The following is a 15269-nucleotide window of genomic DNA, read 5'->3' as shown; positions in this document are numbered from 1 at the left end:
ACTTAGATGTTCAGGATTGCAGGGTATTGGACTCCATTCTCTCTGACACCACCACTTGTTCTTTCAAGGGCAACAGGCAGACCCTGCCCATTCTTTGAGCTCGAGGTGTTCACCTCCCCTTCTCTATTGAGCTTTCCTGGGTGACTTAGGTTACACTGATACTTCTTTGTTCTCATCCCAGAGCACCAAATATTCTGAGCATGTTAGCATTTAGGGTTATGAAATTAACTTTGCATCCTTGTCTTATAAGGTTTATCAGTAGTAGGCACTGTTTAGAGTAAATTCATTGGAACTCCCCAAACCCAAGGGCTGCAAACCCTCAATAAATACCAGAACTGGATATATCAGAGGGGACACCCGTGGTTCTACCAGTTTGTGGGGAAGGCACTAACTTAAAGGTTCAAACCCACACAGGGGCACTGTGGAAGAAAGGCCCGGCAATCTGCTTCTGTGAAGTGTACAGTCAAGCAAACATGTGGAACAGTTACATTCTGTAAAACATAGGGTCTCCATAAGTTGTAATTGATCTGACAGTAGTGGGTTTGGTTTTGGTTTGCAGAAACCAGTAGAACTGATGCTCGAGAGAGGGTGAAAGTAGCAGGAGCATTCACCCCCTGGAGAGGACTTTCTGCAGTTCAGGGCCCTTACAAAGAGTCTCCCCTGATCAAATTAGCAGGAGAGTCCCTGAGCTCAGTTGGACAATGACTTCGGAAATGCTATAAAGGGAAAGAGCAACTCCACTAAACTGGGGAGGAAATCGCTTCAAGGAGGGGCAATTCTTAAATGTTGGGGGGGGGGGAGAAAAACCACATCTGGTAAGCTGGGGGACAGGATACCTGAGTCAACTAAGAAAGTCCAACATACTATTGCAAAGAAGAGTTTTTATTGGTTCAGCCTCAGAATGTCAAAATAAATAAATAAACAGAAACCACATGCAGTTGCTTTACAGAAAGCACAGTCCTGACTTAAAAGCAGCACCTCCGTCAGCCGATCCTATCCAGTCATATCCACCATCAGGTTCCCTGAAGCTGATGAGCAGGCAGTTCTGGATGGCTTTCTGTGTATCTGTGTTGACTTTTTCACATGATTCTTAAGAAACCTGCAATTCTGACAATGTTATGTCCTTAGGCACAACTACACCTGTCTACCCTCTTGAATCACAAGATCTTTTGACTTTCCCTGATGTCTTTGTGTCACCCTCCTGTGGCTTACTGACAGGTGGGGGCGGGGACCTCCAGGGAAGGTGAAGCTATTTTGTTTCTTTTCTAAATTCAAGCACCCAAAAAATAAGCTTGCTCAGAAGTGCAGGTGGCCCTAGTTGCTTTATCTGCTTCACTTGAAGGGGGAGGGAGGTCTTCATGGATACAGGCACAAACGTCTCCTTCTCCAGGTCTTCCTCTACCAGGTCTCTGCTTTGATATCTATATTTCAGTATCTCTTATGTTCCCATCCATGACAAGTATATGCTTGGGCTCACATCAGAACAGTGTGTTCATACTGGCTGTCATAAACCTGAGGGACTCAGAGTACTCAAAGCCTCATTTGAAAAATTGTCAAAAGTAACAGTAAAATTCACATTTTGCATAGGACAGCCCCTGCCTCCTGGATCAGGTTCCCAGAAACATATGATGCATCTTGGCACACTAATGTTAAATAACAGTACTAAATTAATAAATATATAAATTACTTAAATATTTATGATAGCATGAAGGTCAGGGGCAACCTGAGAGCTGGTAAATCTATAAATAAATCAGCTGATTGTTTCAATGGGCACTTAGCATTTAAATATAAAAATACAGCAAGAACATTATTATAATCCTCAAAAAAAGCAAGTAAGGTAAACAATATAAATTGTCTATCCCATCATATCCTTTTTTAAAAAAAAAATCTTGATAGCTTCTTCTAAGGGGTCCTCCTGGAACTGGAACCTAAAAAAGAATAGCAAAAAAGAATGAGATAATGTAGCACCAAATCGTTTTTATTTCACACAAAATCTCATCCCGGGCAGTTGGTTTTCAGGAGTTCCATATCAGAAGGGCCCACCCCTTCCTTCTGTGGCCTAGAATTTTGGCTGATACCATGTTCACCAGAGGATCTCTTGAGAGTTTTCTTGAAAGAATATTGACCATGTCAATTCCATGCTTAAAGCCCTTCAGTGGCTCCCCAACACCCCCAGGACAAGGTTAGAACTTCTGACACTGGCTTGACCCCTGCCATCTCTCTCTTCTGCACTTGCCTTCCCATTTAGGAGCCCGGATAGGTACTCTGGTGGCACAGTGGTTAAAGCACTCAGCTACTAACTGAGAGGTTGGTGGTTCAAACCCACCAGCCTCCCGATAGGAGAAAGATGTGGCTGTCTACTTCTGTAAAGATTTCAGCCTTTACAGAACTGACCTGCTCTATGGGGCAGTTCTAGTCTGTCCTATAGGGTTGCTATGAGTCAGCATTGACTTAATGGCAATGGGTTTGGTTTGGTTTGGTTAGAAACTCTGGTGGCACAAACAGTTAAGTGCTTGGCTATTAACCAAAAAGCTGGTGACGTGAACCCATCTAGTGGTTCCATGGGAGAAAGACCTGGTGATCTGTTTCCATAAAGATTACAGCCAAGCAAATCCTCTGTCACATGGACTTGCTACGAGTCAAAATTGACTCAACAGCATCTAACAACTAGGAGGAAGTACCTATGCCTGTTTTCTTTACTGCTGTATCCCTGTGCCTAGCACAGTTCCTGGCACAATACAGGCATCAAATAAAGTCTGTTAATGAACAAATGTGTGTTTCTGACTCAGGCAAGTGTGTGTAGGGCATTCCACTTGCCCACTGCTCTCCTACAGCAGCCCCACCACTGCCCTGCATCCAGGTACACTGAGCATGCAGGTGTGGGCTGTGATCTGCGGGCTTGCTCACCTAATTGCAGGACACAGATGCCCATTCACTCCAGAAGGAGCTATAGTAGCGGTCCCGGGCTTGCACCCGGATCTTGGCATCCTTATGGCAGATAACGTTGGCAGAAGTCTTGTCCATGCAGGGTCTCTCTTTCTGCAAAGGACAATGCAATCTGTGAATGCCCTGTGGCAACACGGTCACGTGGCAGGCCATGCGTATTTCTGAAAAGCACAACCTCCCAAAACAATCATATCCTGGTCTTAGGACACCACATTAACAGGGGAGGGTATAGAACTTATGCCACCTACTGGCAGAAGCGCTAAACACAGATTCTATTCATCTGAATGGTGCAAATGGTTAATGTGTCCAGCTGCTAACTCAAAGGTTGAAGGTTCAAGTCCACCTAGAGGGGTCATGGAAAAAAGGCCTGGTGATCTACTTCCAAAATATCGTTGGAAACCCTATGGAGCACAGTTCAGTTCTGACACACATGAGTTTGACCATGAGTTGGAGTTACTCAACAGCAGCTGTTTATTAGATAAGTGAGAAATCATTTGGACCAGGTTTCATCTTTCTAATATAGCTGCTTTGCCCAAAGACCCCAATGCTTACTTGCCCTAGTAGTATGTTGATGTTGGGACTAAGATTTGTTCTAGCTATTCCCTAGATAACGAGCTCTGGTGGTGTAGTGCCTAAGGCATTTGACTGCTAACCAGAAGGTTGGTGGTTCAAACCCACCAGCCACTCTGTGGAAGGAAGACTGGGCAATCTACTTCTATAAAGATTTACTGTCTTGGAAACCCAAAGGGGGTCGCTATTAGTCAGAATCGACTTGATGGCAGTACGTTTGTTTTGTTTTATTCCCTGGATATTCAGAAATACCATACCCTGATCCTTTCATCAGACAAACTTGAGTTCAAATCCTGACATCTCTACTTATTACACCTATTCTTCACTTATTGACTATCCAGTTATCCAACATTCAGCCTTCACAGAACTGACCTGCACTATGGGAATCGCTGAGCTTCAATGTCTTTACTCGCTGAGCGTCAATGTCTTTACTTGTAAAGTGGTGATAACAATACTGCTTGTTTTTGTGAGGTTATGAGGATTCAGGTAAAACCCTTAGCACAGTTCCAGGCCCATAGAAAGTGCTAAGAAAAGTTAGTTGTTATTATCATCATTCATCTCCTCTCTGATGGGAGCCTGCATAAACCTGACCGCAGAATATATTGCACATGAATCATGGCTTACCTTTTCTCTTTTATTCTTGCCCTGTACCTGGATGCAGAATGTCAGGGAGAAGTAGGAATGTGGGGTGCTCCAGGTGTCGGGGTATTCCCAGCTGACCTCCACATGCCGAGAATTTGCTAATGGCTTCAGTTGCAGGTTCTTGGGTGGATCGGGTTTGACTGTGGAAAAAGATAAGAGAAATACCTTTTATATTCCTAATGAGGCTGTGGAGTAAGACAGTTCTGGTTTCTGATTCCACTTTCATCTTTTATCAGCTGTGGGTCCATATGATACTTACTTAACTTCTCTGAGCACCTTTTTTTTTTTTTCCCCCCCTAGAATATTGGATTCCTGGTGGCTTCCATGCCATAAGTGGTTGTCAGGGTAAAATGAGATTCACTATGGGAAGTCCTTACATAAGGTCAATACAAACAACTCTTCTCTCTAAAACTTTAGGAAATGAAGGATCTTCAGGGCTCCACTTTTAACCTTTGAGAGTAGGGTCTAGAAAGCAATACCCCTGTTCCTCTCAGCCAGCCTTACTCTGTTGTTTCTGCTCTGCTTATCTCCATGGCTGGTGTCACATCTCCCACCATCTGTCAGGCAGTGAGGGCTTCCTTCTCACCATCTGGTGGCATTTGGAACAACATAGGGTAGTGGTGCCCATGGTGTCTAGCTACTGAACTACCTAGACCATAATTATCTCTGGGTAAATGAAATAAACTGTGTTTGTAAACATGAAGTACTAGGGTGCTGGTCCTCACACCATGCCCATGGAAGGTAGCCTTTATCAATCAACACATGCTTTACTGAACCTGAGAGAGGCTCAGAACCTTTCTCATCCCTGTACTGTAGTGGCCACTTCTCTCAATCAGATGGTCCCTGGCACTGGAACCACCTCTGCTTGGTGCTCAGAAGAAGATTCTCAGAGAAAGCAAGACTCTCACATCTGGGCAATGCCATCAAGGACCATGCTTTCAGTGGTCAAGGCCTGTTTTTTCACCAGACCTGGGATGGAGCTAAACCTCTCACCGAGGATGAGTGGAAGACTTTCCACTTACCGTCCTTCCTTTGTCTATTTGTAGCATCTGCACTGACTTTTCTTGTAGCAGTTATAGTCAATTGTCTCTATGCTCATTCCTTCACTCACTTATTCAATAAATAATTACTGAGAACCCACATGTATCAGCCACTATACAATGAATGGAGGACCCAGCAGTGAGTATCACAAACACTCTGTTCTAAATTTTTCTAGAGGGGGAGACATTCAATAGAATGGCTTTGAACTCACTAGACTAAATACTACTCCACACAAAGACCATGGCACCTAGTAGGTACTTTGTGAAAAATTCCCCTCTATTCTAAGTACACCTGCCATCTTCTTTTCATTAGGTCTAAGCTATCACCTTCTTCCTGGCCACACTATGTGCACTAGATGCTATTCTCCCCCACCCACCAAGTGCAAACATTCCACAAATCCTAGAGCAAGTTCTATGGGTCTTTCATGCTTTATTCCATAAAGTTTGTTCAATGAGTAAATGGTAGAGGGAATGAAAAATGGCAAATCTATATCTGCCAATTGAAAAACAGATGTCTAATCTAAAATAATTTATATTCTAACAAGGAGTCTCTTCAAATGCTAGAGATAGACTGGCTGGGAATAATTGCAATTAGTAGGGAAGTCTTAGTTCTCAGTATAAATATTATGCTTGAAAAGCTCTTGGCTTCATCAGGGAAGCCAGCTGGGCAGCAGAATAGATGTGGAGCAAAGAGCCTGGCCTTTCCAGTGTACAGATCTGGATCTGAATTGCTAGCTGTGAGACCTGGGCAAGTTGTTAATCTTTCTAAGACTCAATTTCCTCCTCTTTAAAATGCAGACAATAGTATCTCCATTGTATGTAATTTTGTTTGTGTGGCTGTGTGTGTGTGTGCACACACACTTGCACACACACACACGCAGAATAGAAGAGGTAAGCCTGGCAACTCTGATCCTAGTGCATGGGGCATGGTAAACGTGTGACACATAGCATGGATCCTTATTAAGTGCATATAATTGCCCAAAACTCACTGATGTCTCTGATGAAGAAGCTGCTGGTGTAGTTTTCATACTTGAGCTTGTGAACAGCTTCCACCACGACCTCAATTGGCAGGCTCTCTTCAGCTGCTGGACAGGCGTTATCCTCTTGACACTCCACCATGTACTTCTTATACTCCCTGTGATCCACTTTGACCCTCTCCTCAGAGAGTGTTGCTGCCCCACATGTCACCCCTTGGAAGTCAGAGGAGCTAAAGTCAAAGAAATCACCCTATATTACCATTTGTGGTGGAGTCTCTGGATGATGAGCGTAGTTAATGTGCTTGGCTGCTTGCTAACTGAAAGGTTAGCAGTTCGAGTCTACTAAGAGGAGCCTCAAAAGAAAATTCAAGCTGCTCTGACACACTTGGTGTCACCATGAGTCAGAGGCAACTGGATGGCAACTGAATTGTGGCTACTCATTTGTGGGTAAGTTTCTAGTGACTGAAGCCAGTGAGGCATGTAAGACAGCTATCTGAGGACCCAGCTCCAGCTGTTTGGATTTCTCCCCAGGCTGATAAACTTCCCTCCCTGAGAACAAGCTTAGCTTCAGGGGGTGGTACAAATATTTGGAAACAACTCTGCACAAGTATGTCTCTAACTTAAATGAATCTAGAAATTTTTAGATCTATAGCCCTGTTTAAATCCCTTTTTAATATTTGAAACTATTTTTTTAGAAATTTTAATAACAAAAATCAATGTATGCTAATTATAAAAAGTTAAAGTGATAAAGATGCATAGAGAGGTAAATGTATATGTGCCTCCTTCATCCACCGTCTTATCCCTCATCTCCCTCCCTGGATAGAGCACTGTTCATAGCTTGCTGTAGCCTTTTAGAACTTTTTCAATGAATATTCAAAGTAATCATATATCCACATGTATATAATCACATATACACATATATTTTATCTATCTATATCTATATATATAGGAGCTCTGGTAGCACAGTGCCTAAGGCACTTGACTGCTAACCAGAAGCCTGGCGGTTCAAACCCACCAGCCACTCCTCGGAAGGAAGATGGGGCAATCTACTTTCGTAGTGATACTGCCTCAGAAACCCAAGGAGGGTCGCTATGAGTTGGGTCCAACTCAAAGGCACATAACAACAACAACATATCTATATATACACATAGGTCTTTTATTTTATGAAGTATGTTCAAATCATATTTATTGCTTTGTAACCCATCATTTTCCCCTCTGAACATATTATGGGGAGCTCTCCACATCAAAACATATATGTTGGGTTATTCATTTTAATGACTGTACAGAATAAATGTACCAAACTTTATTTAACCATTCCCCTGCTGATTATAAAAAATGCCATAATGAACACTTGCACCTATGTCTTTGTGCAGTTGTTTAAGTATTTCTTTAGTAAGTGCTGTCATTTTAAAGATGGAAAAATGAGACCCTAAAGGTTAATTTGGAGTGGTATGATGGTTTGCAATCAGCTGCTACCTAAAGGTTGACAGTTTGAACCCACCTAGAGGCTCTGCAGAAGTAAGTCCTGGTGAACTGCTTCTGTAGAGATTACAATTAGGAGAACCCTATGGAGCAGTTGTACTTTGTAACACGTGGGGTTGTCATGAGTTGGGGGCTGAATGGATGGCGGTTAATTTACCTGGTGAAATAGTGCAAAGTCAGGATGATCACCTAGGATTTGCTCCATAATCCCATATTGTTTCAGGAACTTAGACAGGACCAAGGGAAGTCACAAAGATGGGCAAAAATATAGGTTCTGTATTGATGGAAACTTGTTTCTAAGGGAAAGACCAAGTGCATTGGACAAATAGTGAACTTCTCTGCTCTACTAGCTTCAGATGAGTGCCCTTACCAGAAGAAAAAGGAGTTGAGGTGGCCATGAGAAAAGTTCTGGTGGGATCACAGAGTTCTGGAGTTGGCTCTAGGGCTTACAGGATCTATGCTCTAGAATTCTTGTTCTCCTTTTGACTCAAGGTGCAATTTTGGCAAGTCATTGGTAGCTTCCATTTCTCCTTTTATCCCTCCCTATGGTGCTATGAGCCTTAACGAAGCATTTCCAAGCAATTTGGATGACAATGGCTTCAAACACAGCCAAGACTATTCTCAGACTTTGATAATATCCCGCCTAAACACATAAATTTGTTCAGGCAATTGGCTTAACTCTCCATGTTCTTTCCTCAATTTAGGGCAAGAGAGGTGGGTTGAAAAGATTCTGTGTTTGAGTTTGTCATGGATAGGTTCACCCTTATTTTCTTAACGAAATAGTTCTAGCCAAATCTTGAGAAGCTGTATGAGTTTCACTTACCCTCTGCTGCTTTTGACACTGAATTTCAAATCAGTACTGATTGCTGTCAGCCACCAGCAGGTGAAATGTCCAGAATAATTCTTTGCCTCACATTTTAGAAAAGTCTTGTTTTTGGGTTCTGGATTTGAAGAAGAAGAAAAATTCAATGGTTAGAGGTTTTCTTTTAGAAAGATTCTGATTGTAATTAATCACAGGCCACCCAATGGTGCAAGTGTGAAGTTCTTTCATTCATTTTCTTAGAAAATGAGGCTGCTCCTTTGATATGATGTTTACCCAAGACTGGGAGTGTTCCAATAGGATACTGATTCTGTAGGTTATAATACACACCTAACACATATGAGGGAAATATTTTATTTTTTTTCCCAAGGTTATTACCTCAGTGTTGACTTAATGCACTATACACATTGGTTAATTTCCATTAGCATAGGAGCTCTGGTAGCATAGTGGCTAAGACACTTGACTGCTAACCAGAAGGCTGGCGGTTCAAACCCACCAGCCACTCCTCGGAAGAAAGATGGGGCAATCTACTTCCGTAGTGATACTGCCTCGGAAACCCAAGGAGGGGTCGCTATGAGTCGGGTCCGACTCGACGGCACATAACAACAACAACAACATGCAATAATATTGCTGTTATTTAAACAGAACCTCAGGGAAAGCATCCAGACTGAACACAAATCTCTCCCAATGCAAGATTTTAATGGTTGATAACCCAAAGCAAAATAAAATGAAGAATCTGGGTGATCTCAGTAAGGGACTTGATGCTAATTCATTAACTCTGCTAACTGGGTCTTGCCTGGCTTTAATTTTTATTTTTGTATCACTTACGGAGCAAAAGAGAACAGTGATAGTCTCCAAAGGGATGGAATTACCTTTCTGTTCCTTTAAAATATCAGTGGACCAAATCCCATCTTCCTTTTTGTGAAGCAGCAAGAGTGAATGGCTCAAAACCTCTCCTTCTTTTTGACAGGTGTATTGGCCAGCATCTCCAAACTCTTTAACTTGGATGGTCAGGTTTTTTCCAGAGCCTAAGACCTCACTGCTTTTGTCAGAGGTCCAGGTGATGCTGTCTTCTTCTAGCGTATCACAGGTGAGCACCACCACTTCTCCAGGGGCATCAGGGTACCAGTCCAACTCTATAACGTAAACTGAAGAGCACGGGGAGAAGAAGACTAGACTGTAATGTTTTTAAACTTTGGAACTGTGTTTTATGAACCGTCTTGGTGTCTCCACTGTTTAAACATAGCCTTGTTCATAACAGGTATTTGGTAAATGCTTGCTGAGGGTCTCATGGCACTGGGCCACAGTTGGGCTCAAGGTCGTGAAACAAAGAAGCAAAAAGCTTATAGCTGCCATGGACTCATTAACTGGCAGACAGCCTGGAATAATTATCCTTTGATTAGCTGTCAGATGGGGAAGACCTTGATACACTGAAAAATGCTAACAGCACAGAATCCTTTGCCAAAGGTCTAGTGAAGATAAGAAACTTCCAACACAATTAGTTTTACAAGAAATAAACCAGAGCATAGTCTTTACCAGAATAACATGGTGGTAAAAAACACAAGGTTTGGAGAAAGACTGACCAGGCCTGCAACCTGTCCCCAGTAACTAGCTGGAGGATTTGAGGCAAGATTCTTCACTACCACGAGCCTCTGTTTCCTCATATGTAAAATGACAACAATAATAATATCTACCTCATAGATTTGGCTTTAAGGATTAAATAAAAAAAATAAAAACACTTAGCACAAGATTTGATATATGGTCAGTGTGAGTTATTATTATTATTCATTGACTAAAGGATCAGACAATGGCATAGACAAACCCTTCTACAACTTTCCATGGGGATTTAAGGATTTAGTTTCCTCTGCAGAAGACTCATCAGGAGAGACTTTCATTTTCTATGTATTATTTAGCTACCTTACAATCTTAGGATGCAGTTCAGTAGCCCCTAGTCATCTTATTTTATCGAGGAGGATATACAGGTGAAACAAGGCCACATCAAATTGGAAGCACAAGAGCTACATCTCAGACCTTCTGACTTCTGGGCTTTGCATTGCACTACAGTATCTTGATATCTAAACTGGAATTTGAGGGCTGGCTTTGTGTAGTATTCCAAAGAATTTGTCACATCAAAGATATATTCAATCACTCATTCATTCATTTACTCATACATTAACTATTAAATTAATAGAATATTTTACTGCAATGGTTCTCAAAGCATTATCATCAGACCACCATCAGCAGCATCTCCTGGAAATCTGTTAGAAATACAAATTATTAAGCTCCAGTCCAGACTTAACTGTATCAGAAACTCTGGGACAGAACTGAGGGATCTGTGTTTTAACAATTCCTCTAAGTGATTCTGACGCCTGATTAAGTTTGATGGCATGGTGTTAATAGCTTGGACTGTGGATTTAGGTAAGCCTAGCTCTGGTGGCATAGTGCCTAAGGCACTTGACTGCTAACCAGAAGGCTGGCGGTTCAAACCCACCAGCCACTCCTCGGAAGGAAGGTTGGGCAATTTACTTCCATAGTGATACTGCCTCGGAAACCCAAGGAGGGGTCACTATGAGTTGGGTCCCACTCAACGGCAAACAACAAGTTTAGATTTAGCACTGGTCCTCTCACTAGCACTGCAGTCTTTTTTTTTTTTAGATTGTGATTTGGGTGAAAGTTTGCAGAGCAAATCCACTTTCCATACAGCAGGTCACATACACTCTGTCTCATGACATTGACTACAATTTCCCACAATGCTACAGTTCCCCTCCCACTTCCTCCTCATAGTTACCTCTTCCCTGCGTCCTTCCCTCCCACGCACTCCTGCCCCCTGAGCTATGTCCCTGTGCATACACAGCCCTTCTATTCTCCCATGATTGTTCTCTCCAAGGAGTGTATCTACCTAATGTAAAAGTTCACCTCATATGCCTGTCTTTTGTTTGGCTGGAAGCCATAGGAGTGGGCTCAATTCCAGACCTGAAGGGCAGCTAGGGGCCATAGTCTCAGTGGTTCCATCAGGCTCTATCAGACCAGCAAATCTGGTCCCGCTTTTTTTTTTTTTTTCTCCCCAAATGATTTTGAGTTTTGTTCTACATCCCTCTCTATCCAGGATCTCCTACATAGATTCCCCTCTGAGTGGTTGACAGTGGTAGTGAGCACCATCTAGTTCTTATGGTCTCATTAGCCCTGCTGTCTTAAGTAAGACACTCAATTATTCTAAGCTTCAAAATTATCTTTAAAATGGGGAAAATATTATTGTTTGCTTTGGAAGGTCAAAATCAGGACTAAATAAGCTAATTCAAATAATAAGGAGCTCTAGTGGTGTAGTGTTTAAGGCATTTGGCTGCTAAACAAAAGGTTGGTGGTTCAAACCCACCCACTGTTCCATGGAAGAATAATGAAGCAGTTTGCTTCTGTAAAGATTTACAGCCTTGGAAACCTAATGGAGGCTGCTATGAGTCATAATCAACTCAATGGCAGTGAGTTTGATTTGGTTTGTTGGAATTCATGTAATAGCTTAATGTTGTCAGGTGCCATCGAGTTGGCTCCAACTCATAGAGACTATGTACAACAGAACAAAACACTGCTTGGTCCTGCACCATCCTCACAATACTTGCTATGATTAATGCAGTGCCCTTAAATGTAACATAAATTGTGGCTCTTGTTATTGGCATCCAAGTATAAAACACTGTGGACTATAAAGTTCTCTCCTTGCATAAAATAGCATTTGAAACTACTTAATAGGTAACAAAGATAAGAGGTCAAAAGCATTTAAGGGCTCACTCTTTGGAAATCAGTAGCTGTGTTGACATAAAACCATGCAGCATCTTTGGTTTTCTCTAGCTGATGAATGAATAATATGGCTATTTTCCTGTTAAAACTAAGTCTCAGAAGGCTTAGAAGACCCTTGCCTAGTGCAGGGAAAGCAACTGGTTTACTTAAGAACCAGCCTGATGCTGATTCTCTGTAACCTAGGGCTTAGCTTCTTTGCTCACTATCTTATCTGCAAAGTCACAAGCCCTTTTGGTGTTTCTCACATTGACTTTCTGGAATTTCTGTGGTTTACCAAACCAGACGTAACTAAATGGTTAAATGTGCAGGGGACAAGGTTTCTGTGATCACTGAAATTCCCATAGTTGGAAGGGAGCTCACCTTTACTTTTATTCAAAACCAAAAACCAAACTCACTGCCATAGAGTCGATTGCTCATAGCGACCCCCTTTGGGTTTCCGAGGTGGTAAATCTTTACAGAAGTAAATTGCCCAGCCTTCCTTCTGTGGAGTGGCTTGTGGGTTTGAACCACCATCCTTCTGGTTAGCAGTCAAATGCCTTAGGTGCTACGCCACCAGATCTCACCCCTCACCAACCCTCCAGAGTGGGTGGCTGGGTTGTTGTCTTCTTGACACTCTTAAGAATGGAGAAATTATCCAACATTTTTTTCAGGCACCTAGCTCAGTGTTGTACTCTCCTAACTATCCAACATTATTTTTGATCATCAACTGAAATATCTTTGGCTTTAATTTTTACCTATTTTCTCTTGCTAATCTCTCTAAGGATGTAGAAAACAATTGTTTCATGCCTTTCTTGTAAAACATTTTCAAAGTCTTAACTGTATAGGCTTTAAAATGAGACAGAATTAGGATCATGTTCCGCCCTTACCAGCTATGTGACTTTGGGTAAGTTAATCTTTTATTTGAATGGATTTTTTTTTTCTCTTGCCACTGAGTTGATTCTGACTAACAATGACCCCAAATGATAGGGAAGAACTTCACTATAGGATTTTCTAGGCTGTAATTTTTATGGATGCAGATTGCCAGGCCTTTCCCTATGGAGGCATTGGGTGGGTTTGAACCACCAACCTTTTAGTTAGCATCCAGACACGTAACCATTACACTACCAGGGATCCTTAATTACTTAATCTTTTAGCCTCAATTTTCAACATCAAAATGGGATGTGGATAGTCTTTACTTTATATGGGTATTGTAAGAATTAAAGGAAATGTCCTCAATAAACAGTAACTATTACTATTATTATACAGTTAGAGATAGTAATCATCAGCATTATTATGCCAACTGTAATGAGTAACATCTGAGGGCCTTTCAGGAACAACCAATAATTACCAAACTCACTGCCATCAAGTCAGATCCGACTCATAGCGACCCCTCCTTGGGTTTCTGAGACAGTATCAGTACGGAAGTAGATTGCGCAACCTTCCTGCCGAGGAGTGTCTGGTGGGTTTGAACTGCCAGACTTCTGGTTAGCAGTCAAATGCCTTAGGCACTATGGTACCAGAGCTCTCAACCAATAATAGTTAATGCATATTTACTGAGTGTGAGATACTAGAAGGATAGAAAACTAAAAAAAAATAAATAAATAAACCTACTGCTGTTGAGTCAATTTCAAGTCATAGTGACCCTATAGCACAGAGTAGAACTGCCCTACAGGGTTGTAAATCTTTACAGAAGCAGACTGACACATCTTTCTCTAACAGAGCAGCTGGTAGGTTCAAACCACCCACCTTTTGTTTAGCAGCTGAATGCCTTAATCACTGTATCACCAGAGCTCATTTTTAGGACAGAGATAAAAAGAAGATTTTTACCCCTTCCTTATTCTACTAATACCTATTCTATTATTCTATTAATAATTTTTTGTTGATCATTGGGATAAATAGTTTCTCTTGACTCATAGGAGACTTTTTTTTTTTCATCAAAGATGTAGTTTTTAATAATCAAAACAGTAATACTAGCTAACATTTACTTTCACCTCACCATCTGTTGAGTTGTCTTCTGCATCCACTAACACATCTAGTAACTCATATGGTAGGTGTCAGTGTGTAATCCCAGCTTTATAGGTATGGAAACTCATGCTCAGAGGTGACCCAGCTCCAGGTCACACAGCCAATAACTGGCAGAACCAGGGCTTGAACCCAAGTCACTGTGAGTCTAAAGTCTATGCTTTTATCCAAAGTGCTTGGTAAGAGGTAAGTCATCACAGTGTTAATTGAGAGGGTAGTATTGGGTGGTGGAGTGGAAAATGAGGCAACATAGTTCTTACTCTGTTTAAATCCTCCACTTTGAATTTTATCCTATGACATAGCTGGTTTTTAGCAATGCTGGCAAAGTCCATCTCTCTTTTCCCACTACAGTGCACAAAAACCTCCTTTGGCATCTAGTTTGAAAACCGAATAATATAGATACCCTCAAGAGATGAAAGCAGGAAATACGGCCAGCTATTTCCCCAGAGCATGGCTTTCATTAGAAAGACCCACTATGTGGGTTGGCTACTCATTCAGAATGATGTCCCAGCAGGGGCTGCCTGAGAGCCCTGAACTATAATCCAAGGACTTCACAGGGAATAAAAAGAAGCTTGTTACCATCTTTCTTCAGCTCCCATATGGCCACGAGGGGAGACGTCAGCAGAACCAGGGCAAAGCAGGAGATGACCAACCACTGCTGATGCATCTGAAGGAAAGGAACATGAGGAGAAGAAGCAGGAGAGGAAGAAAAAGAGTGAGGAGGAGGAAAAGGAGAAGGGGAAGAGTAGGAGGGAAGAAAAGGAGAAGAGAAGAAAGAAGAGGAAAGAAGAGAGAATGTCAATAATTATTCAGTTACCTTTGGGAACCATATACACAGTCTCTGCATATTGCACTTAATCTTTATTTTCCCCTTTCTTCTCTGCAATGTGAGGTTAATGCTTAATGTGTTACAACAGTATCTACACACCAATCTTTAGATAAGAACATCTCCAGATAGAGAATCATAGACTATCTGGAGCTAGAGGAATGCTGTCTGATGCA

At 41.8% G+C, this 15269-nt stretch overlaps 1 protein-coding gene across 1 annotated transcript; it reads right to left on the bottom strand.

Moving 5' to 3' along the window:
- Positions 1–2907: 2907 nt before the first annotated feature.
- IL12B (interleukin 12B) lies at positions 2908–14934 on the bottom strand. Its single transcript, XM_007949919.2, has 6 exons — positions 14847–14934; positions 9350–9625; positions 8481–8598; positions 6188–6405; positions 4141–4298; positions 2908–3039 (listed from the first exon to the last, which is right to left on the bottom strand). The coding sequence occupies exons 1-6, from the start codon at positions 14932–14934 to the stop codon at positions 2908–2910; spliced, it is 990 nt and encodes a 329-aa protein (XP_007948110.1).
- Positions 14935–15269: the final 335 nt, after the last annotated feature.

Source organism: Orycteropus afer, unplaced genomic scaffold, assembly GCF_000298275.1.
Source record: "Orycteropus afer afer isolate SDZICR_OR568_19922 unplaced genomic scaffold, OryAfe1.0 scaffold00257, whole genome shotgun sequence".
Taxonomy (NCBI): domain Eukaryota; kingdom Metazoa; phylum Chordata; class Mammalia; order Tubulidentata; family Orycteropodidae; genus Orycteropus; species Orycteropus afer.
Note: the sequence above shows the minus strand (reverse complement) of the source record. Positions and strands in the feature narration are given on the sequence as shown.

Bases quoted from the DNA above. Each gene is read 5' to 3' on its own strand.
- IL12B (XM_007949919.2), bottom strand. From the start codon at position 14,934: ATGCATCAGCAGTGGTTGGTCATCTCCTGCTTTGCCCTGGTTCTGCTG. The intron at 6,406-8,480 runs GTAAGTGAAACT...CTTTGACTTTAG, and splicing joins AGTGTCAAAAGCAGCAGAGG to CTCCTCTGACTTCCAAGGGG. The intron at 3,040-4,140 runs GTAAGCCATGAT...TGTCCTTTGCAG, and splicing joins GCAAGAATAAAAGAGAAAAG to AAAGAGAGACCCTGCATGGA.